Source organism: Sylvia atricapilla, chromosome 5 (assembly GCF_009819655.1).
Source record: "Sylvia atricapilla isolate bSylAtr1 chromosome 5, bSylAtr1.pri, whole genome shotgun sequence".
NCBI classification, from domain to species: Eukaryota; Metazoa; Chordata; class Aves; order Passeriformes; family Sylviidae; genus Sylvia; species Sylvia atricapilla.
Window position 1 is genome coordinate 48,141,020 of NC_089144.1, and position 25,673 is coordinate 48,166,692.

Below are 25,673 nucleotides of genomic sequence, written 5' to 3' on the forward strand. Positions count from 1 at the left end.
GGAAGCCAGGAAAGGCAGAAGAGGCAACATCAGAGGCTTTGGGAGTGCTTGTCTTCCGTGGTTTCTGCTGTTTGTAGGCTGTGTGTGAAATCATTAGGGTTTGCAGGAAACATGAGTCAGTGCAGAGTTTGGCCTCTAGTTCACTTCAGGAGTGTGTGTAGGGAAAGGAGGAACAGAAGGCTGAAGCAAAATTATTGTTCCCCGGGATTAAAGCAATAGAAATGAGCTGTAAAAACACTGATTAGGGATACAGATGATTCAACTTTGAGGGATTTTCAGGTTCCTTTTGGAATATTTGTTCTGCTGCCACATGCTGTCTTTTCAACTAAAAAGCCCAGGGCCTGATTTTCATTTTATTCACACTGGTGTAAATCAGGAGTAACATTCTTGAGTTTGATGCTGTCACTCTGGGGGAAATTGATGTCATCAAGGTTAGAACCAGACTTTTTGAACACAAGCCACAGAACTATCATTAAATTTGAGATAACCCTCAAAAAATATGCTGCGCTCCTCTCCTTACCTGCCTGGGGAGAGAATAGGAAAGCATTCAGCACAGAGATACATTCTCACCCTCTTTCCTGACCATCCTTATTTGCCTTTTGAAATGTTCAGTGCTCCCTTAACTTTGCCAGTGGTTGTTTCCATTATTCATGGGTCATTGCAGAAAAATGAGGAGTCAGGAGATGTGCAAGACCTCTGATTTCTGGTGTCTGCAGTGGCATTTTGGTGCCTCGATGCCTGAAGAGTTTGCTAGGACTGAAGAGTGGGATGGGTGTTTTTCTTGTTTAATAATAAAACCTTAATTTAATGCTCCCCGAAATATCCTGGCCTGAGCATGCATTTGAACACATATGTGCATGCAGAGAAGGTGTTAATGGAAGTCTATTCCTGAGCATATCTCAGAGAGGCTTTGCATTTTGTCCTGAAGGAGGATGCTAAATAATCCAGCCAAACCTGTGCCACCAATAACCCACTTGTGCACAAATGAGGGTGCACACCATGCAGGGAAAGCTGAATGCCAATATGTATTAATGCTGCAGCATGTCAGCTGCCAGATGGGCTCCTGACATGCCACAGAAACTGTCACACAGTCTGTGGCAGAGAGATTTAAATGAGAGGTGGGGGAAAAGGAGTCAGAGTAGGTTGGTCGTGGATTAAAGGGCTGAAGGTTTGAGGCAAGGCAGGGTTTTGTGTATCTGAAGCCACTGGCGTTGCATGAAAATCTGTGTTTTAATTTTTTTGCAGGTACAGATGTTTAAAATGTGTCACACAAGGGGACACTGACAGGATGTTTGGGTTGCAAATGTGGCCTGCCTTTGCATGGTGCCAGTAGAACAGTAAGATCCTGTCCTCCCCTGTGCCCACACAGAGGCCTGGGAGGAAAAGGAAGAAAGCAAGATGAGATCTAGCTGAAGTCAAGAGAAAGCAAAGCTGCCTCTGCCTTCACTCAGCATGAGCCTGTGCACCAGGGTTTGTGCAGAGTGGGGGTGCTGCTGGCACAGACTATCCCAAAGTGGGAGGATAGGAGCAGAGAGACCAGCAAGGGCCAGGGGAGAGGCTTGGACTCTGCTGCTGTCCTGGGGCAGGCTGTGTCCTTCCTGTGTCACACAGGGCTCAGGCAGTGAGGGTTTGCAAGTGCCAGCCCAGTCTGACCAAACAGCCTTTGAGGTCCAAGCAAGTCCCAAGGCTGTGCTCACAATATTCTCCTGTTTGCACCTTGGCAAGGGGCTCCCTCATTTTAATATATTCTAGAGCAAATTCATGTTTAGATGATAATAAGTATGCCAGCTGATAAATGGAACTGCCTGCACAGGTGAGGCAGTGACTATTTTCATCAGGCATGGTATCATCCTTGCCAGCTGCACCTTTGGGACCACACCCACCTCAGTGAACATTCACCAGTGTGTTCTAGCTCCTTTGCAGTGCTCTGGTGAGGTAAAGCAGGTACAGCTTAATCATTCATTTTCATCAAGTTTGCAGCTTCTTTATGTTGGTGGAGTCATGCAAAGGAGTTAGAGAGAGTACCCATGAATCTGGCCAATTGATTATAAAATTATTCCATTGATAAAATAATTATTCCAATAATAAAAAAGGACTGAAAAAGCAGCAAGGCAAAAGGATAATTCTAGTTGTAATGTATGTAAATTAATATACGTTAAAATCAAGATCTATACCCTTGAAATGGCCCTTTCTTAATTCTCTAAGGTGCAAAAATTGGTAGATCCCAAGACAGCCATGAGAAGAGTTTGAGACTAAAAACTGAGCAGTGACCTGAAGAATTTGCAGTTATGTGGTAGCAGTAAGTGACACAACCCCCCATTTGACATGCAATGTCTGCAAATCAATACAGATTTGGATTGTGTTTAAATAATGCAATGTGAGATAACCCTGGGATTAGCTGCCCCTCTCTGCACACCCAGCTGTAAGAATTTAGCCACCCATAAATCTGAGTGAGGATACAGGCACTAAGATATAATAAGTGCTTGTGGGACAAGAGAAGGCAGTTTCCTGTTTTAGGTTTATTAGTGTTTTAGCAGCAAAGGTCTAAATTTCACGAATTATCAGTTTTCTACTGCTTCCATGTGTTGGCCTACTGGTTTAAAACATGGTTATTATAAAATGACAGTAAACCATGGGCATGATACTTTTGATATTCAACATTTGTGGTGTAGATAGCACTAAAGTGGCTTGGGATGTTGAAATATATCAGAAACAAAGAGAGTTCAATCCTGGTCCCATAAATCAGTGAGAAAGTTCCCAGTTACTGTGGGATGCCAACATATAGGCAGTGAAGGCCATTCCTGTCCTTGATGCTGCTAGTTTAAAAGCCCTTTTACACTTCTAGACTTCTCATTGCCTCCTGTGGCTCCCCTTTTTGTGGTCTGCTGTGCATGTCATGGGTACCTCCATCACCAGGCCTAAATTCCTGGGAATGATGAGCATTTCGACTGGCTGGTTATTCAGGATGCAAATAGAAAGATGCAGGATCTAAGTCAGGCACCTCTAGCAAATGACCAAGTTATGGTTGCAATAGAAAGGCTGGGATTCTGTTCAATTGGCAGAGTCTTTGTTATTCATCCTAATCCAGAGCAAATCAGGACAGAGAAAAGAAATAGCTGGAGTATGATTTTGCAGTTTGCTTTTCTTCCTTTGAGAGAGGCACAGGACAAGACTGAATGGAAGTTAATAAGAATGAATCTCATGTTTTCCACTGAGAGACCAGGCGTTCTTTTTATTCTCAGTTTGGAATCCTATTTGGGAAAACCCTTGAATGTTCTTTATGAGATTGAAAAAAAAAAATCCTACAGCAACAAAAAAAGTTATTTTGCCACTGTAGTGCTCATGGGATTGTAACTCAGGAAAGATTTCATGTAATGTGCTTCTTGTCCTCTGTGCCAGGACCTTCACTGCATTCAACAGGACCTTGTTAAAAAACCACTCCCTATAGAGTGCTTCTCATTCCTTCGTGGAAAAAACTCATGTATTTGATTTTTAACTGTGATTTCCCATTCAAATGATCAGCCACTGACCTACCCTCTCCACTCCTACCCCCTTTTGTTTTTTTTTCAGGTTCTCTTTTATTTTGATATAGTTTTTACTGTCATTTTCACCATTGAAATTGCTCTGAAGGTAAAGTGCCCATCTTCCCTGCCATTGCTTGTTCAGAAGCTTTCCAGTTTCCTGCCACTCTCTGTTGCTAACACACACAGCTGTTTGTTTCTGGGTCACTCTCAGTACCACTAACCCGATTGTGCTTATTTTTCAGATCCTAGGCAATGCAGACTATGTCTTCACTAGTATCTTTACATTAGAAATTATTCTTAAGGTAACCAATCTGAGAAATACACTTCTTTTCTTCTTTTCTTTCTCTTGCTTTCTCTTTCTTTCTCTTTCGCTCTTTCTCTTGCTCTCTCTTTTTTTTTTTTTTCTTTCTTTTTTTTAACCCTGTTATTATCTCTACACAAAGGGTTGTTTTTCTTTTCATTTGAGCTTTTGGTAGCTGCTTAAATAGTCTCCTGGGAAATTTTGATATTCCAACTCGTAATTGAGGGCCTATAGCAAAACAATGCTTTTTAGGGGAATTGCAATGGAAGGATTCAATGTTGGGAAATATAAGAGAGGACCAAGTAAAAAATGCCATCATCTCCTGATAAATTTCCCCCTCTACCCTGGCCAGTGTTTCTAAAACAGGATTTTTCTGCTCTGCAAGAAACTCTGAGCACAAACAGCTCTTACACAGGCTACACCCAAAGAGAAGGTCTCTATTGTGCAGAAACCAGCCCAAAGGGTGCCTGGTGACCTCAGTGAGCTTTACGAGGTGCACGGCCAAGCAGGAGGCAGGAAGCACAGTGCAAAATGCTCACTTTTTAGGTGTAGAGAGAAAACCAAGAGTACAGATCACTGAGACCCCAAGGACAGGAGCTACCAATGAAATTTGTTGCATCAAAACCCAGTTTCCCATTTCCCAGGGACGTGCTCTATACCAAGGCAAATGTGCAGGAGAATGGTTCAGCGTGGAAGAAAATAAAAATAGGCTGCCTTGTTCTTAACTCTAATTTTCCCAAATTGGTAGGCTAATAATTTAAATAACAGTAATTGAGCAAAGTTCTGGCTTTCTAAATGCTAGGTTCACTTGGCAGCTGCTTTTTTTCTTTTTTTTTTTTTTCTCAGCAAGCTAGTTCTAAGTGCTGGCAGGCAGTGCCTCAGACTTGCTCAAATTTTGCAGCTCAAGACCCTAATAACAGTATCTATATGGAATGCTGGCAAGCAGGGTGGCCCCTGCATATTTTTGTAGAGAAACGTGCTTTTTTTTATATGACTTGAAATTACCAGAGCTATAATGTTCTCCAGGGAGATGTACACATTATGCCTGTGTGCAGTTTGCATCTGTGTTTAAACAATAAATCTGAACGTGCACAGATCACAAAAGGCCCGTCAAGAAAAGAAAAATATCCCAACAGCAATGATTTAAAATGAATTGAGAGCTCAAGGCACCTGTTTGGACTCACAATTACTGATTCTGCTTGCTCTGAAGGAACTAGTAACACTCCTAATGACTTCAGTGGAAGCAGAACTTATCCCAGTCTACTGGCCTGGCCCTTCCCGAGGTCCTCCTGTGAACTTCAGTGATTTATGGCAACATCCCTGGATATTCTCTAAATTCAGGTGGGAGAACAGTGCAAGGACCATCATTTTAAGTCATTGGTTTCTTGGTTGTAAGTTTCTCTTCTGCCTTGCACTGGGCACATTCTTTTACAAAACAACTAAGTTAATGTAAAGTGGTGAAAGCAAAGGAATGAATGGCCGTGGGATGTTCAAGGCTGTAGAGAAACAAGCTCCATCTGCCCTCAGGTTGCTGATAACAACACCTGCATTCTGGCGACTGTTGGCAAGGTGACTGCCAAGGATTTTTAACTGGCATCCTGAAAGGCTGTAACTTTTGTGATGCCCCATATGGGAGGCAGATTTAGATTATACACTCACTGAGAGTCTCTTCTGAGGCGACAACATCTCTCAAACAGCCTTGAGAGAATCACAGTTTGTACTGAATTTAAACTCAGCCGAGCTTCCCCTCCTGATTTCAATGGTGTCTTTCTTTCAAGATTGCCATACAAAATCTAACCAGTAAAGGGCATCTTTACCACCTTTGTTATGGCAAGAACCCCTCCTCCCTTCCCCAGCTGAATGTGTCTATAAGTATAAATTCTAAGCCAAGACCAGAGTTTATACTTCCTCTCCCTCTAATTTCTGTCTGATTGATAGTTCCCTGATGTCATGGATGTTTGGTGAAGAAAATAATCTGATATACCATGTGCCCATCCACCCTGCTCTGAATAAAATTGTCACGGGCTGGAAGTCACCAGCCAATACACCATCCTGAGTTACTGGTGGGAGCCAGAAAACTCCAGTTTGCCTTCCCAGTTCATACTTCTCAGCTGAAGTCTGGCTACAGCTCAGTCTCATGGTGTCTGCCTCAGGTTACTTTAGACACCCAGCTTAGGTGAGATTCAGACAACCAAACTTATAAGCCTGTATTCCTGGATGGGAATGAGAGCTCCTAATGAAGGAACACTAGCAGTTGTGGGGATGGGGTTTCTTCAAAGCAGCTGCATTAGATCACTCACCGAGCCTGAGGTAGGTGGTTTAAATACCCCGTCAGCTCACCCTCTTTGACTGCTTATTCAGTCAGTCTGTAACAGAGCTCAGGTCTAAACTTTCTGTTTACACTATCACTCAGTCCAGTTCTGGAGCTCTGATATCCTCCTCAAAGCCAGCAGGTTTTCAATACCCCTTCATACCCAGCCAGGGCAAAACCTCCCTTGCAAAACATGTAACTCTTTTCCCTCCCTGATATTCATAATGATTACTTGCACAAAGAAATTACCCTGTTTCAAGGAACACAGCCTGGGTACTTTTCCTTTGTAAGGAAAACTAAAGGGAAAAATGCAACTACATTGAAGTAAAAATGAATGAAGATGGATAGGAAAAGGGATGTGGGATTGAGCTGAACAGAAGGAGCAAACTGAAAAGAGCAGTAGTCCCTCCTGTTGTTTCAGTTTAGCCCTAAAGCATCAAATTCCTGAGGGATTCTGGTTTTCCTTCTTGGAGGGAATGGCAATCAACTGTCCACAGCAGCTGGTCAAAGTACTGAAAAGCATTACAGAAGAGCCCATCTTATTTTACATATTTTATTCAATTTTGCTAAAGAGGCCTTTGTATAATACAAGTGTCCTCTGTCGCTGAAGAGAAAGGGAAAAGCACATGATTGCAAAGAGTAGTTTCTGCAAACACTCATTCTGCTGCTTTGCTAATTCTAGATGTTATTTATTTGGTGCACTCAAGGTGCATATTTTCCTCACTTTCTTTAGCTAGGCCTCTCACAGTTATCTTGCTGTCTTTTTCACTCTCTCTTCTTTCCATGGGGGCTCAGCTGCTTCTCCTCTGGGGTGTGGGGGTGAATTGTCTGCCAACAATAGAAATCCTGCCCCTCCATCCCGTTATCCACTCTGAGCACAGCCAGGTGGGTTTGGCTCCTGAGCAGCTGCTGATGGCAAAGTGTGTTTGTGTCTCCGTGTGCCTCCCTGCAGATGACTGCCTACGGGGCTTTCCTCCACAAGGGCTCCTTCTGCAGGAACTATTTCAACATCTTAGACCTGCTGGTGGTCAGCGTTTCTCTCATCTCCTTTGGGATCCAGTGAGTGAGCTATTTCCAGCTGGCTGGGTTTTGGGGAGGGGTGGGGGTTGTAGGGCTGGGCTGGGAGGGATGGCTCAGGCTCATTGTCCTCTTATCTGGGTCAGATTTTTCTCATGAGCCTCTTGGGGTATTCATGAGGTGTTTTTGTCAGATGATTCAAGGCCATCAAAATTCATCCTCCAGAGGGCAGGTAGTAAGTGGGAGATGCTACACTGGTGACCTGGAGGGGGAAATCTTTCAGATATGAGAACAAGTCTTCTCATTTCAGCAAATGACAACAAAAAATGGGTGTATTTGGATTCATGACACTTAGCTTTGTTCCAAGGCCTTTGTTTCACTGTATCAGTTCAGGACAGCACAGTGACTTAAGGTTCCCTCAGAGACTTTTCATAACCTCTTTGGAAAATGAGGTTGATAATGTTTTCCTGCTTCGTAAGGCCTTGTGAATCTTAGTCAATGAAAGGCCATCAAGCACTTGATGAGAATTTTGTGAGAATCTTCATAGTGGTAGTGGCTGTTCTGTCATCCTGTTGTCCTTTGGTTAATCTGTTAATTTGCTTAATAATTTGTAGATTTACTCGACTTTGTGTCAAGTAGGAAGTTCCCTAATTAGTTTCACATCTGATAAGAAACAAACTCCCAGTTGTTACCGTTATAGATCAGCAGCTCATATTTGTTGCACACTAAGTCGAGCAGGACAATTGTAAGCTCCATTGGGCTTTTAGTCATGCTCTTAAGAATGGCACAGTTCTTGTTTTGACCTGCTGTTTCCTACTTGCAGACCTAAATCAGACTCTGGGTGTGTTAACATTACAACTGTTCCCAAAATCAGTAGGAGAACATGATGTCATTGAGCACGAGGGAGATTCTCAGGCAAGGGTTTTAGTCTGGGAAGGCTAATGAGAGCTCTGCTGCAGAAGATGGTTGTGTTCAGTACTGAAAAGTGAGCACATAACTCATCCTAATCAATTCAGTGGGAGTTTTCTCATCCTTAAATTTATGCATACGCCTTAATGATTTCTGGATTCAGGGGCCAATCACACTGTAGGATCAAACTCCAGGTGGATTGTCTCCCTTTAATGCTGGAGTCTTCCTGGACTTTTTTCTTCCATGAATATTTCAATGGAGAGCTTCTTTGAGCCTTATCTGAAAATGCCTTGGTAATAACTACATCTTGGCACAATTTCTGTATCATAGATATCTACAGAATCTGTTTGCCCTGCTCTAAAAATACACCTTACCCATGTTCCATTCCCCCTTCACTAATACAGCAGAGATGATGAAAGCCAGTACAAAGAAGCCAGACCTCTGAAGAAAACATCAGAAATTGGTTTCGTTACCCCTGAAGTGCCATGGCAAAGAGCTGATTAAATACTTTACACAGTCTCGGGCTGTGCAGAAGTCCGTAGATCTGTCCTTGCTGCACACTCCCCACGTGGCTGTAGCTCTCAAACCTTCCAACACTTTTTTTCCAGGTCCAGTGCCATTAATGTGGTGAAGATCCTGCGTGTTCTGCGGGTCCTTAGACCTCTGAGGGCCATCAACAGAGCCAAAGGACTAAAGGTCAGAAAAATACATGTGCATTCTATAAACTATAAATTCAGTTTATTTTGGGCTTTTTGCAGTGGTTCAAGTAGTGTTTTAGCAGGATCACAGTATGGTTGAGGTTGGAAAGGAGCCGCTCAAGCAGGGCCACTGAGAGCAGGTTGCCCAGGCTTTAGAGTACCTCCAAGGGGAGAAACTCCACAACTTCTCTGGATGACTTGTTCCAGAGCTCAGTCACCCTGAGAGTAGAAGTGTTTCTCAATGTTCAGACAAACCTACTCTGATCCAATTTGTGCCCATTGTCCTGTCAGTGGGAACCACTGAAAAGAGCCTGGTTCTGCCTCCTCTGCATCCTTCCTTCAGCCATAAATATACATTGACAAGATTCCCCTGAGCCTCCTCTCAGGTGAACAGACACAACTCTCTGAGCCTTTGCTCACGGGAGAGATGCTCCAATCCCTGAAGTCATCTTTGTGGCTCTTTGCTGGTTTTCCTCCAGTTCACAGTTCTCTTCTACTGAGGAGCCAGAACTGGATCAGTACAACAGGCACAGTCTCACAGTGCTGAGTAAAGGGGAAGAAGAATCACCTCCTCCAGCTTGCTAAAAGCGCAAGTTTGCCTAATGCAGCCCAGGATACCACTTACCATCTTTGTGGTGAGGGCTCACAGTCAACTTTGTGGCCACCAGGGCTGCCAGGTTGTTTCCTGACAAGCTGCTTTTCAGCTGAATGGCCCCACAAGCACAGAGGTGAAATGATGTGGTTGTCTAGGGTTACAGATGGGCCCACAACCCTAAACATAACCTTTCTGTCTTAGATAAACTCCTTCCTAGGCGCTAGTGCTGGTGGGTGCCTAACTATGAGGCAAGTTGCAGAGACCTGAGTTCTGGTGTTTTCTTACACCTTTCTGCCTGCTTCTAAAAGTGCAGCAAGAAATGAAACAAGTTGGTGTCTTTTCCCAAGACATTACCTGGGTAATGGGTATTGTTTAAATGATTGTTTCTTAAATAGTAGTAAATAAATAAATAAATTTAAGTTATTTTAATAAATTACATTATTAAAATAACTAAGTAATTTAAATAATTGTTTGTATTTAAAATACTTTAAATGTTAAAATAATTTAAATAACTATTTGTATTTTATTCTTAGGCCTCTGCCTTAGCCAGAACAGTTGAGAACAATCCCAAAAGTGACTTTTGTTCCTCTCTTCCACTTGCAGCACGTGGTCCAGTGTGTGTTTGTGGCCATCCGAACCATCGGGAACATTGTGATTGTCACCACTTTGCTGCAGTTTATGTTTGCCTGCATTGGAGTTCAGCTGTTCAAGGTAAAACCCATTGGACCCATCCATTCATCCATTACTTTGAGCTGTACTAAGGGATGAGAAGAAAAACAGCATGAAAAGCCTGAGGAATAAAAGTATAAAAGGGGCAAGACATCTGGGGCACTGTCAGTGTTACCTGGGCTTCTGCTACCAGCAGTTCTCCAAAACTGAGCTTGAACTCAGAACTCTTACCCATCATCTGTGATCAGAAGAAATGATCAGTAATGTTGTTCTTCCCTAAATAGCTTTACACTGGCACGATGTGGTCCCAGGAAGGTGAAAGGAGGATTGGTCCTTGCAGGTTCAAAAGGACTGGTCCTTGCAGGCTCTCTACCTCCCACCTTGCAGAGGGAGGAAGGGGCACACCAGACAACCATGGGGGCTTATTCATTCATTCCTTTATGCCTGTTTTTATCCCTTGCCTTTCCCCACCCTCCTGACAACGAGTGTTCAGGACGCACACATAAAAGCACCATACAAACAGAAGCTTCATTCCTCTTTCTTCCTTCCCCAGGGCAAGCTGTACAGCTGCACTGACAGCTCCAAGCAGACAGAAGCAGAGTGCAGGTGGGTCTGAGCTTTCCCAACCCCTCCCCTCATGCTGGCAGTGCAGCTCTGCCACGCTGTGTCTCCCTTCTCCACACACAGAGGGTACTACATCACCTACAAGGATGGGGAGGTCAGCCAGCCCATGATCCAGCCCCGCAGCTGGGAGAACAGCAAGTTCGACTTCGACAACGTCCTGACTGCCATGATGGCCCTCTTCACCGTCTCCACCTTTGAGGGCTGGCCAGAGTGAGTGCTTCCCGAGCCAGTGCAACACCAGCAGTGTCCTCATTCATCCCAAAAGAGAGAATTCAAAGGCAGAGCATAGTCTTCCCCTTTCAAAATATTTTAAAAACTCTAGAGCTTTAAATATAGCAATAGTAGCACTGTAGTATTATGTGCTTTGTAAAATCCTCAGGGCCTGCAGGAATTTCTGTTACTGCTCTTGTAAACAGTGCAAAGCACTGTCTCTAGTCCTTAAAAGATGATTTCCAATGGTAGCAGTGATACCAGTTCTTGTTACAATTACTATGTGTATAAATGAATGTAAAATGTGTATCCGGTCCTTTCCAGCATTGCCCGGTCTCAGTTTCCCCGTGGAGTCAGCAGGGCATATGAAACACAGCAGTGCTGCCTCTAGCAGACATAGGGAGTGCTTTTCCAGGCCCTGCTGTCTGTGCTACAAGAGCTGGGGAATCCCACAGAGTCACTCAGGGTGACATGGACATGCAGGGTATCAGGGACTGACCCTCACCTGTGTCACCAGGTGATGCCAACAGTGGTGTTAACAACTGTTGACTCCCAGGTTCCCCTTTTCTCACAAAACTCCATTCCTGACAACCCTGTTTGGACTCTCCTGTCTTTTGTTAACTGGAGAGCATGATTTTGTTCAACTATGAAAACATTTCACCCCTGAAGGGGTTCCAATGTGTAGAATTAGTAAGAGCCAGGTCTTCTCTTTTGCAATCATTTACACTCAGACCAGTGCAAGTCTGCACATCCCTGAGTGAATTAATTTTAATAGAAGCAGAAGAAAATCACAAAGATAAACTTTATTACATTACCTATAAGGCCTCAAGGCAGTTGCAGATTTTCTCTGCATTTGGCTCCTGTTTGCTTTCAGGTTGCTGTATAGGTCCATTGATTCCCACATGGAGGATGTGGGACCCATCTATAATCACAGGGTTGAGATCTCCATCTTCTTTATTATCTACATCATCATCATTGCTTTCTTCATGATGAACATCTTCGTTGGTTTCGTCATCGTCACATTTCAGGAACAAGGAGAGCAAGAGTACAAGAACTGTGAGCTGGACAAAAACCAGGTAATTTACAACACTTGCTGTCACCAAAGGTAGAAAATGCATTGAGAATAACCTTTTAATAGATAAATGCATACAGAGAGGAAAATGTTAAGCTTGCCAACAAGATAAAACTGTAAGCTGACTTTGCTGACATCTTTTAGGAGTCAGGTAGGGAAAAAAATGTTACTGTAAAATTTGCTCAAGGAACAACAATTACCTAAAAATGTCTGCTGTGCCATTTGTTTCACTGAGATTGGATGAGCACAACAGTATCCGGTCAAAGTAAATGGCCAAAGTAACTGCATATAGAACTCTTTAACAGGTAGAATGTGCACATTCACTTTATGACCTAACAGAAATTCTTCTACAAAGCTTTTTCAGTTCAGTAAAACACTTGAAACATATTTTTATGACATTTGAAGGTAGCTGACCACCCTGAGATTTTGGGTTTTAAATGCACCCTGCCTCTCCCACAGCGCCAGTGTGTAGAGTATGCCCTGAAAGCCCGGCCCCTGAGGAGATACATCCCCAAAAACCAGTACCAGTACAAGGTTTGGTACGTGGTCAACTCCACCTATTTTGAATACCTGATGTTCGTTCTGATCCTGCTGAACACCATCTGCTTGGCCATGCAAGTAAGTAAGCGAGCAGAAAGCCTCCGGGTGATGAAGTAGTAGAATTTTTTGGGGAAAATGCAAAAAAATGGCTGAGGTTGAGGCCTCCTTTCACCTCCACACCATGTGTTGAGGGAGAGGGATAAGCATGTTAAGAAAACAATTGTATCATGTTCACATCTGATGACATGTAGTTGAAATGAGGAATCTAATTCTTGCCCTCTTCCTGCTAATATCTGACACTTTCAACAGTTCTGTTTTGACTAGTTAAAAACAAATAAATTTCACATTTCTAGACAGAGTCCTGCAAGTACTAGAGTCTTTCAAGAAAAATGTTGAAAATGCCTCAACACCACATTTTTCCTGGCCTTGCATTCAGCTGCAGCTGAATTGTTTTAACTGAAGCTGCTTTGAATAAACCCCCCTGTGCCAATACAGAACATGAAAATCCATCTCAGCTGTTTGAAGTTCATTAAAGTTAAGCAGCTACAAATGGGGTCTTGTAACATGAACTGGAAGGTAACCTTAGAACAATCAGTTCAATCAGTTCAAGTATCATGATCTGGAAGTAGGGGTATGAAAAGTGAGGTGGCAACACTTGCAGAAATTTGCTTGAATTAATCAATAGAAGATGGAGAGTAACTTCATAAGATCTTAATAAAGTTAAGTGAATGGGTAGCATGATTGCAAATTTAATTCAGAGTTGACAAATGCAAGATAATGCATATTGGAAGGATGTGATTTGAGCTGCTCGTGTACTTGCAGAATCCTGAATTTGTGTAATTACTTGGGGAATGGCTTGGTATCATTATGGACAGCTCAGTGAAACCCCTGCTTGCTGCGCAGTCACAATCAAACAAAAAAGTAATCCAAGTGTTAGGGAAGGTTGAGATAATAAAACATAATTGGAGATTGTATTGCAACACTGTGCAAATTTATAATGAGCCGTGAATTGGAATAATAAGTATGATTTTGGTAGCCACCCCTCAAAAAGATTCTTCTAAAAAGAGAAGACCAAGAGCCAGGTGGCAAAAATGGATGGCATGGGAGGCATGGATGGCATGGGAGTGCTTATGTATGAAGGGAAATGGGAATTCTTAATTGAAAAAATGCCCCATTGGAGGGTCTTCCTTAGAGGGCCTTGGCATGCGGGGAGGCTGGGAGGGGTCTTGGCATTCCTGGCTGCTGACATATCCTGCCCTCACACTCCTGCTGGGATGCTCTTTTCCAGCACTATGGTCAGAGCTGCATGTTCAAGGAAGCCATGAACATCCTCAACATGCTCTTCACTGGCCTCTTCACTGTGGAGATGGTCCTGAAGTTAATTGCCTTCAAACCCAAGGTAGGAGCTCTAGGAGTAGATTTCCCTGGCCTCTGTGTGTGTGTGCATGTGTGTGGGGCAGCTGTGAGGAGAAGGAGGAGGTGAAACTCTCTGATCTGTTACCCCACCAACAACTGAGCTGGACAGTTGCTCTCTGGATTGGAGTCTCACTTATATTTAATAACTCTTTTTTTGCTGAAGAGTAGACACACTTTAAAAAAAAGATTTTAAAAAGCACCACCTGCTAATAGAGATTTAATAAATTTATTAAACTTATATTTAATAACTTTTTCACTGGAGAGTAGACACACTTAAAAATAGTAAAAAAAAAGCCAACACCTGCTAATAGAGATGGTTCCTAGTTTTCATTAAGTTGTCACAGTGACACTCTGCTAAGGCTATAACATGTCTTCCATTCTGAATGTTATTCTAATGCTCTCTCTCTGACTTTCCTTATATAATTTATAAATAGGATCTCATGATTAGTCTCCTGACCCAAGTGAAGTTAATCAAGCATGACTCATTTTGAGTTATGAGCTTTGGAAAAAAAAAATGTTTCTTCTGGGAGGGCTTCATCTCAGTGATGGTTTGGATTGCTCTGGTTTTGAATTCAAGACTTCATTGATAATATTCAGTACCCTTCCAGGTCCTGCCTTGAAGTATTGTCCTGTGCATTGGGCCATGATATTATTATGCTAGTATAGCTGCACTGTGGGGTATGGTTATAACCTCCAAGCTCTTCTAGCTAACTTCTCACAGCTGCTGTAGGACAAGGACAGAGATCCTGACCTCACAGAATTACCCAAGACTTCCTTCTGTAGGGTTTAAATTCAGTGATGTGTCATAAAAAGTTGAATTCAGATACCTCAATATAGTTCCCTCATGTCATTTCATACCTTCAGTGGTACCCTGAGGCATGGGGTTGTGTCTTGAAAGACGCTCTGAAACATTGTGAGGATGGTAAAGATGCTCTCTGAAGCATCAGTTATGACATTGGTAAAAATGAGAACATTTATCTGGCAGCCCTTCTTGTCCTTCATGTTAAAGTAGAGGAATCACTGAATTTAGCTCCTCTCAGGTGTAATCCAACATCTTCTTCATCCTCAGTTCAGAAACTTTGCTCTCCATTGCTACTGAATTTGGCCTTGTTTTTTTGTTTTCAGCTCCATGTTGGCTTTACTCCACCCAGCTTCTCTCTTACTTCCACACTTTCTAGGACTTCTTGTTGTAGTCACAATTTTATTTTTCACCCAACCAAATATCACTATCCTATCTTGCATGTAGTTCTCTTGGAAATTAGGAGCATCTTGGCAGTCCTGCTGAAGACTGGGTTTTGGAGTTTTCTTGTGAGACTTCAAACATTGTCTTGGGAAATTTAGAAGCATCATTATCTGTTTCAGCAGGGATTTTAATTTTCAGGAGAGATCTACCTTTCATTTTTGAGACTTCACCATGTCTGTTAGCAAGCAAATTTTCTGTCACTTCATAAAAGTTTTATCTGCACACCATGTACCCAGAAGTGCATCTCACAGGCTTCACAATCATCTTCTGCTTTTGCAGTTTTGCTTTGCAGGAGATTCTTGACTTTCAGGAAGATGAAAAAAAAGGTCTCAGCAGAATTTGGTTTAGAACATTTAGGGGAGAAATTCAACCAGGTCTAATTCTGAGTTCTGTACATACACAGGGAAGGCTTTACCTGAGAGGGTTGCTTCTAATAGTGAGGAAGTGGCATTGATGATAAGTGGAAATTCTTTCTACTTCCTATGGTTTACTTTCCTCCGTTCAATCTCCTTTTCAAGTTTTACTGCACAAAAAAATATTTAAAAAATCAACTGAGGATAAGCATGTTTCTCTGGATGGCAAAATATTTAAGCAGATTTCCTAAAGTAATTGTGGAATCTCTGTGGTTTGAGGATTTAAAATTAAATTGGGGGAATCTTTAATTCAAGAGAGTTTAGGAATCTATGATCTGACTTGAGACAGGCAAATGGAATAGACCACAGGGCCCCTCACAGCCCAATTTTCCACGATTCTGTAATTTTCAAAACCAAATCCTCAGCTGCTACACTATAGTAAAAGTGAGAGTAAAAGGAAATTTTCCTTATGATGAGAATAGTAGAGTCTTAATGAAGTTTTTTTGAGCTAGGGCTCAGACAGCAACGTCAGGTAAAAGAATAGCCAGATAAACAATAAATGTTTCAAATCCTGGTCTGGCCTGTATGCCAAAGACGATACTAACTCACACCTCTTTTTTAACTAAATACCTCATTAAAAAAAAAACAACATTTTAAAAATTGAAGCAAAGGATTACAGGGAAGAAAAACAGGACAGACCTTGTTAAAACAGCTAACACAGCAAACAGACTTCCCTCCTGCAGCATATTCACACTGAATTATGTTAAGTCCCAGTTCAGTGACTCAGGTTTAGAAACACAAGATTCCTTGTGTCACTTATCATTGTTAAGTATGAGGATTTGGCTGCAGCCTTCATTCCCTGCTCTCCAAAGAAGGCAACTCTTCCTCCCAACTGACCACTGGGACTGATGTGCACCAACACTGGGGAGCACCATCTGTTTCTCTTCAGGTTTCACACCACTACTGAAGATGAACTTGCCTGAATATGTTCTGAAGTGGGAAAGTAGTTGCCTCCATCTTCTGCTTACCTAGACCTTGTCAAGGCCAAAGTACATTTGCAGATGGAAGTTGTCCCCAGGAACCCCAGCTGGGAAAGTCCAAAAGCATTTCTTTGTCACTTGGGAGAGAACATCATTACCTATCCCCTCTAGCCAACCAAGTCCTCCCAACAAAGAAATGAGATGCTGAGTGTTATTAGTGTTTCCCAGATGGGAAATGGCAAAATGAAATGTTCATCTCTGCTGCCGACAGATTTGTCTGTCATTTCCTGAGCAACAAAACACAAACCAGCCTTTGTTTAAGCTGCTTTGTCTCATTTTGAATGTGTGCCCAAACATCACTCTTTTCTGTCTGAAGAATACCCTAAAATAAAAGAGCTGTAAGCTTTATGACTGACAACAAGAAAGGAGGAAACTTGGTTAGCTGAAGGTGTTGTGTTCTGATGACAAGCCTCAGGAGAATGTGACAGAACAGAACTGAGCACAGAATTGAAGCTGGCAACATTCAGTCTGTTTTCTCCCTTTTGGGGGGTGCTTTACCCCAGTGGTGGATGCTGCAGCTTAAAGTTCAACAGCAGCAAGAGAAGCAGGAACTGAGCTGTGACTCTGGAGCAGCCCCACAGAGCTCTCCCTTGTACAGCCACTTCCTAAAGGCACCTTGGAAGGAAGGGCCTGCAGCAGCAGAGGGATGAGCCTTCCTCCACCTGCATAAGGGGGAATGAGCTGTTTATTCCTACCTTCACCAGGGAGAGCTGGAAAGGGAACTGGGACAGTTCCCTCAGGTCCTGGGAGCTGCTATGGCACCGCCTTCTCACAGAGCCACCACAGGGATGTGCCCACGTGGAACAGCTTTCGGGGAAGCCCAAAACGCAGAGTTCTTGCTGCTGCCCATGGTGTGGCATCCACTATTACAGACGCACAGATTCAATTGGAAATGGGTTGGAAAATCATCGAAGTCCAGCTCTTAACCTACCATTGCAAGTCCAGCTGTTAATCTACTATATTATGCCATTGCTAGGTATAACATATACCTTGCCATTTATTATAATACAAAACTAAATACAATGCAGCCCAGTGCTACCTGTGTATTACCTTCATAACAACTGAAAAAGGTGGCAGCCTGACTGAACAGATTTTTTTACTGTATCCCTTTTCCATTTCTTCATTCCCATTCTTTGAGATGCCTCCTGACTTGCTACTCTTGACACTGGAGGTGAGAAAGCAAACACAATCAGTTGCACAGACAAGAAGCAGGTTCACACATGTGCCAGTCTACAAAGAACCAGAAAGGATAATCCAGCCCTGCCCCTGGTTCTTGTGGTGGGAGCGAGGCTTTGCCTATTGAAAGGCTTTGCTTATTGAATGGCCAGCTGTAGGAACAGGGAGCCAAGTCCAAGTCAGGGCTTGTCTCCTCACACTTACAGAAAATATGTGAAGGGGGTAGGAAGACAAGGGCTTTCCTAACTAAACCACTATTACTGCTGAGATGGTTGCTCTGGTAGCAAGGTCCCTTTGAAACTTGTCCCTTTAGCTGGCCATGCTCTGTGAGCAGTGTTTTGGATTGCTTGGTCTCCTGGGAGGCCCCAGAGAAGAGGGGTACATCAGCTGGATCAGCTGCTGCTGTAGCACATGCCAGGCTGGGACAAGGCTTCTGAGAACCCTGTGGCTTTGTGTGACACTTCTTCTAGTGCAGAGGGTCAGTTACCCCATTTTTTTGCAGGATTAATCTAAGACAGCTCATCCATGTCTGCAGTTTTGTCAGGAGGGTGTGCTAACAGTGAGCTTTGGGGTGATTAGGGCTGCTGATAAAGAAAACATCCACTACTGCATCTCCTTACAGAGTTTTAATATGCTGCTCTGAAGCAAAACTCCCAAATGGACCTGTGTTTGTCTTGGCTGATGCTCACAAACTGATTCAAGGCTAGTTACTTCAAAGAGACAGACAGTCTAAAAGTAATGCTATTGAGCCAAGGCCTTTGCTGCTTTGTTTTTCTAATTTTATAAATTCTCCAGCCAGTCTGCTGAGCTATTTTTCAATTCCTGCATGGAGAAGGCTGCTGCTGCTGCTTCAGGCTTTTTCCAGAGAAAACTACTAAAGGGAATGAGGTGCTGTGCTGTCTGTGGTGCTCACAGCCACCACTGTTCCAGCTTCTTAAAGAAGAAATCCCCACAAGAACCAGCCCATGAAGGGCCAGCTGCTCTACAAAACCTGCCTGGGTTTATCTTTTCAAGTCAAAGACAGTGACTTAGAATTCCTATTCATGTGAAGCTTCACCATCTGTCAGTGTACATGCTAATGTGAGGATGGATATTCCTCCAGGAATTTCAGATCTTTCCAGCTCCCTGGAATGGGCTGCTTTCCTGATGAGCCACATCTACTTTTTCTTTCAGGAATCACTTCATCTATCCTCTTCTTAGCTAGGGCAGGACCACTAATCCAAGAGCTAGGAATTTTCTCCTGCTGTGCCTGTCATATCAAACTAGGGAAGACATATCCATGGAACTACTGCTGTGCATAAAGTAAAGCACATGATCATATATTTTGTCAAACCCGTGCCTGCGTGTGGAAAGGGAATTTGGAGATTTCCTCTATGGAATTATGACTATCAGAGAGACTGCAGATCACAAGTCTATTCCATTTACCAGACACTGTCAGCACCTTTCTTCCCTGGGTGTTTATGGATGTGACTTGTAAAGCAGCCTGTAACAAACGCCATCTGTCCTGCCTGGGAGAGTTCCTCCACTCCCTCATTTATCACTGCTACTTTACTCTGCATTCCTGCCGTTCCTACACATCATTTTTGTGCAGCAGAGTTCAGGCTTCAGGGGGCTGTTTCAAACAAGGCACACAGCCCCATGAGATCCCAGGAAGAGCTGAGACCCCCTGTACAGTGGAAATCAGAAGTGCCACCCATGGGTATTTCTTACCCTCCATGTACTGGTGGATCTACGTGTCCTTAGTGTTTCTTTCTCCCCTGATGCATTTGCATTTCTTTATTCCTCTTTAAGCTCCTCTCAGTCAGCGTTTATCATGCATTTGATGTAAAGATATTTCTTCTCTAAAACCTGCAAAATGACTCATCTGTTTTTGTTCCCTTTTTACCAGTACATTTCTCATACATTTATGCCTATAAACAGATCTTTGAGCAGTCTCTCCTAAAGTCACACTGGCTGCTTCATACTACTTGCATCCTTCTTTCTCACCAAAACCATAATCTGTTATTCCTTGGTCAGGATAGAGGCTTCAACATTTTCACAAACAGCTGAAATTTATATCCCCTTGCACCACAGAAACATGCTGGGTAATCTTGGAAATCTAATGCTTTTTGTACTTCTTCATTCTGGTCGATGTAGAAATACCTGTAGGATGTAGGATGCTGGCATCATTCACCACAGTGGTTTATTTCTCCAGCTTATACAGAGAAAGGGGAAGTAAAGACATCCTGCACGGACAAAAAAAAATCAGGAAAACTGGTTACAACTGACTGGTGTTTTTGCTCAGAGCTGAATAACATGTCAGATTCATCCAACAGGAATCATATTTAGCTAAAAATCATATGCTCTGGGAGTTCAGCATGGTGGCATAAATTAGTGGTACGACAGTTTGCTAACTGAAGGGAAAGAACTAAAACAACAGGAAGGACGAGTCTGCGGGAAAAGAGAGAAAACCAAGTCCATGGAGGAGGAAAGCCACATAGATAATGAAGAGTGGGAAGAGGTCAAATATCCTTAGAGGCAGAAAGAAAAAATAAATTGAAGACCTTGAAATAGTAAAGTGTTAAAAAAAGGGCAGAAGAAGTGATTGGACAAAAAGTGATGCAAGGGAAAAGAAAAACAGAAACAACACTAAAGAAAAAGTAAACACAGGAAGGGATTTTTAAGAAATTAAAAACTGAATTAAAACCCATACCTTTTAAGCTAATGAGCATCTTTTTGTGCTTCTACATTTTATTGAAGTTCCCTGGCAGGCATCCCAGGTCTCCATGTTCAAACACATTAGAATCTCAGCCACAGAGCCTCCCTGTGTGCTGTCTCATCAGGGTAATTTGCAGTAGAATTTGGGTACAGTTTGTTTCCCTGCTTCTGTGGATTAAACTCAGCCCTGTTTCAAAATGCATCATCAGGTTACCTCAAAAAGGCTTTCCTTTTTCACCCCAAATTCTGCTGGGGGTGAAGTCTGAATGTCTTCTATATTCCTCTGGATCTTCTGTCCCCCCAGTAGCTCAGGCTCTTTGTCGTGCCCACATAAAGACACCCAGATCTGCATTTCATGGGCAGTCAGCCTGACGGCTCTGGAGGAACTGCTGAACCAGCTCCAGGATTTGGGAATTCATCTAGAAAAGGGTAGAAAAATCATAACCCTTCATTAATCACTCCTGCTTTCTCTTGCTGTGATTACCTGCCTGCCAGGATTGCCATGCATTTTTGTACACTAGTACACATCATGCAGAGACTTGACCAGATTGTCTTTCATGTCCGAAGGTCTGGGAGGAGGAAGGAGCCTCTTTTCTAACCCTTTCTGAAAAAGTAAATACTAAAAGTTCTGTATGTCAGAGCAGCCGGTTTTGGGTGACTTTGGTGGGAAGAAATACTTGAATAATTATTCTGGGCATGGATAAGCAGATCATCCCAGTTCCTCTATACACACCAGTGGGTTGGCACAGTCAGCTCTAGACTTGCTCTTGGAAGCTGCCTTGCCTGACAGAATTTCTATCTTCCCATATGTCCAGGAAAAGGAAGGAAAAGAGAGGCTAAGAAGGAGAGTGAGCCTCTTGCAGCCCAGTGTGTGCCACAGCATTTTCTCAGCAGTTCAGCACTGAGGCCTTCTCACAGACCATGGGAGTCCCCACTAGCCAAGAGCCATTTGTTTGGATTTGTTCTGGATTTGTTACTCCAGGTACTTAATGAAACCACTCAGGAGAGAGTGCTCCCGACATGTTACCAGGCAATGAAATTGAAACAGAGGAACTACATCCTGGGTGCTTTAGTCTGCTGGCCCATCACTAGAGCATTGAATGAATAAATCTTCCAAGCTAATACAGAGAAAGTGGAATTTGCAACAGAATGCTCAGGGATGAGGTTGATTTAGAGAGTTATCTACAAATGAGAAGTTAGCTAGCAGATAACTGCCTTCTTTATCATGTTGAAAGCACAGGGAGCCCTCTTTGATGGCTTCTAGATTTCACTGAGCTCCTCACCAGTTCCTGAGTGTGGGTGGGAGAGGAATCTGGCTGCCTTACAAATACTTTAAGGGGAAGAAAGTAGCGCCAGACTGAAGTTGTTCTATTGTGCATATGCTTATATTCTGAGATGGCATGAGGCAGTGACTGAACCTAAACAAGTATTGCAGTGTGAAAAACACTCGGTAGGTGAATTTAACAGAAGAAACGAGATGTGATGATGAGAAATGAAACTTTCACCCTAAATCCTAGCCTATAACTCTACTTGAATCTGGGTCAGGAAGCATCAAAGCCTTTCTTGTCACCACTGTTGACATCCTGTATAAAGTGGCTCTTTCCCATTTTTATTGCAGGAAATAAATATATCTGCCACAAAGACATGAGGCAGAGTGCACCTTATTTGGTTTCTTTGTTGCTGACCCTGAGAAAGAGGCCAACAATGAAATGAGTATCCAGAACAAACTTCCCTCTTCATGAAAACACACTTGTCCTTTCATGTTGTGGTGGAAACAGTTGGTGAGGGACAAAAAGGCTGTTTGATCTGCTGCTCCCCATGTTACATCTGTTGTTTAAATGCAGGATGTTCTCTTTCCTGGAAGACAAGGCCAGCAATTTTCTGCAAATACATCCTCTAATTACTACAGAGAAATGTGTGAAATCTCTAACAATGATCAGCCAAGAGCCGTGCTGTCCTCCAGCTTTCTGAAGGATCAATGGAGAATTCAGCAGAAAAAAAGGCTGTTAAGGAGCTGTGTGAGAGCTCAGTGATAGAGGACCTTTTCCTTCACAGAAAACATACCCAGAGAATTGCATATTGCTGCAACATTATGACAGATGTATTTTCAGTCTGGCACTTGGGGGTTTATAATGTCGTTATAATGATCAAAAAAATAGACTGTGCAATGCAACAGTGTGGGAAGCACTGTATTAGCTATTGCACTTAATTATTTAATACAGAGAATTATCTGTACGGTGTTAAAAGCCCAGTGGGATGGTGAACCAGGGCCTCACTCACAGCAGCAGCAACAGCAACAGCAACAGCCTGGAAAGGGAACAGTGCCAGGGAAAAGCAACTTGCTCTCTCTCTCAGACAAAAAAATCCCAACCCTTTGTCACTTCATGTGAGGTTGTTTTAAAGGCTCAAAAACCCTGTCAGAGATGTGAATCTTCACATAAGAATGGTGCCAGATAACAGACTGTGATACAGCACCTGTTAAGAACCATTCCTCATGTTAGAAAGTGACGTTTCCACTGGCAAATGGTCACCTGGCTGGCGTCTAAAGGAGGTGATCTTCCTTCTCTCTTGCACCTGGTTTTTGGAGACCTTGGAAATTTTCGTTTTCTTTGTTTCTGCTTCCCCAAGAGTAGAATGAGAGTAATCATCGTCTTTTGCTATGATTGATGGATCACATGAAAATAAATATTATTTCATTACCTACTCTAATCCGTATAAAATTAAGCCTTTTACGAAAATAGAGTAACCTTAAAAGAAACCATGTAAAAGCCTACTGCTCATACCTGCTGTGCTGTTTCTTGAACATTTGTGCCATTCTGCCACTCTGTACCCACTGTCCACTGGTTGGACTTCTGGAAACTTAGATTTTAAGATTTTAGTATATAGTAATGTGCATGAAGCAATATGGAGGGTTTGAGGTGTTGTCTGGGTCCTTCTTCTTCTCACCTTCTTCCTTCTTCTTCATGGGTTTGGGTGGTTTTCTGTAACTTGTTGATAGAGTCTGCATTGTGGTCTTCAAGTAGTTAGTGATTGGGTTTAAAGTGAAAATAATTTAGGTGGCATTTCATAATTGGACAGATCATCCTTGAAAAGACGTTGTAGAGATAGAGGGGGACTCCATTTTACCTCATTTCTCTGACTTGCTAGTTAGAGCTCAGGGCTTGTGAGTCTGTAAATAGATAAGAAATAATTAACATCCAAATCTGAACACAAACTGCAACTCTCATGTATTAATCCCCACCTTGGGGATGCTTCTTCATCCACTGCTTGACCCTGTCTCACCTTCCCACAGCATGAAATGACTCTTCACCCTGAGAGATGTGGCACTTCTGTTCTGATAGGCTGAGTTTTCCTTCTTTCGAATCATTCTTGGCTGGGCTAGGATGTCAGTCCTGATTTAGGAGGCAGGCAATCCTAATCAATAAAGTCCATCCTTTAGCTCTGTTCATAGGACTCTTTCATATTGCTGGGCTGGTTTATTGCCTTCAGGAGTTCTCCACTGGCTGTCATCAAGATATGCTTCTTCTAGACCTCCCAATGTCTTTGAGCACTTGCAGCTTCTTCCAAAACGAATTTGACAGCAAATTTCTCATTGTAATAAAAAGTTCTCTTCGTGATAGATCTGTTCAGCCATCACATTCACTTTTCAGTCTTGCTGGTGAAACTGGTGCTGATTCTGTTCTCTCTGCTGAGAACAAGTCTGGTTTCTAGCTGTAGGCAGTAATTGTGTAGGTGACTGCTGTGAGCATCCTGTTCATGAGAAAAAGGGCCTAACTCCTCATGGGATATTGCTGTGGCACAATATACCTGTAGGAAGGTCAGGAACGTTTATCGTATTTTCTAGGTGGACAGCAAAATTTATGAGACAGCTTTCAGCTGTTCTGCCACCGTTTTCATGCATTTATATCAAGGAGGCCTTAGTCATTATTGTTCAGAGGCATTACTCACCCTTCTTCCAAAGGCAGTTAAGAGCAATCCAGGCCAAAAAATACATCAGGATCAGCCAGTTGAATCATCTGGTTTCAGTATGCTTTACTGGTATAATTTCCTCAGGCCTTCTCAGCATGTTGCCTCAAAATGCACTCTTTGCTATGTCTAAGAGATGCTTCCACAATAAATGTTTCCATCTTGCCTTTGCCATGCTTCTTTCCCAGCCTTTGGAGGACCTGGGACCAGGAGGTTGCACTTCAAGCTGAGAGCTTGTGTATTTCTAACCACTTTAGAGTAAATTAAATACAGGGAGGTGTAAGACTGTGCCACCAAGTGCCACCACCCTCAGCACCTCAAGGGGGGCTGCAGGAAGGCTAGAGAGGGTCTTTTTGCAAGGACACATAGTGATAGGACAAGGGGGAATGACCTTGAACTAAAAGAGGGCTGGGTTAGATCAGGGAAAAAATTCTTTGCTGTGAGGTTGAGGAAGCCTTGGCACAGGTTGCCCAGAGAAGTTGTAGGTGCCACATCCCTGGAAGTGTCCCAGGCCAGGCAGGATTGGGATTTCAGCAACCTGGATAATGAAAGGTGTCCCTGACCATGGCAGGGGCTGGAAATAGATGAACTTTAAGGTTCCTTCCAGCCCAAAGCACCCCATGGGTCCATGTAGATGGGCATGGAGGCACTCCTGGGGCTCTTTAGAAAATACGGTTCTAAAATGAACTGGATTGCAAAACCTGGAAATGGAAATTCTCAGTTCACAGATATGATACAGTCTTTTCTAGCCATGTCCCCCAGACACTATCTATTATGCTTAGGTGTGTAGAGCATAAAAAAGAGATTCTATATTTCCAGCCTCCATAAATGTAAAGTTTGTCAAATAGAGGCTTGGGGGCCTTGGTTCAGGCCGTGGGGATTTTTGGGGTTTTTTTTCCTGTGATGGAGATATTTGTTCCCCAGAAGCACGGGTGAGAACTGTAATTTGCTTTAGGACCTACAGGATGTCAAACAATAATCAGAAGGTGTCCACTTCAAAGTGCCCAGTAAGGAGGTACCTCAGTTTTCTACCAGCCACCTGGAAATAAACATCTGAGGTCTTTTTCCAGATCACAGAACCATTCAGGTCTTCCAACTCTTTTGTTTCTGTCAAGCAGAGTGTTCAGGATGCCCAAGCAGGCCCTCAGACCTCAAGGGACACTTGTCTGATTTCACGGGTGTCCTCATTGTGAGAAAGAGCATGAAACAAGTGAGGGAGGAGAAAGGAAAGCATCAACATTTATGAGTGTCCCTCTTGGGCTATCAGTTGGTCTTGTTTTCTTATGGAATAAGCAAAGAGTCATGAGGCTCC

At 43.0% G+C, this 25,673-nt stretch overlaps 1 protein-coding gene across 1 annotated transcript in view; it reads left to right on the forward strand.

The window, feature by feature from the left end:
• The window catches only part of CACNA1C (calcium voltage-gated channel subunit alpha1 C), a 464,400-nt gene that overhangs the window by 380,251 nt on the left and 58,476 nt on the right, over positions 1-25,673 (forward strand). The window contains 10 exon segments of the mRNA XM_066319417.1: positions 3,571-3,630; positions 3,767-3,826; positions 7,089-7,195; positions 8,671-8,758; positions 9,959-10,066; positions 10,578-10,630; positions 10,712-10,858; positions 11,733-11,934; positions 12,390-12,548; positions 13,759-13,869. Of these exon segments, the coding sequence (XP_066175514.1) occupies positions 3,571-3,630; positions 3,767-3,826; positions 7,089-7,195; positions 8,671-8,758; positions 9,959-10,066; positions 10,578-10,630; positions 10,712-10,858; positions 11,733-11,934; positions 12,390-12,548; positions 13,759-13,869 (1,095 nt within the window).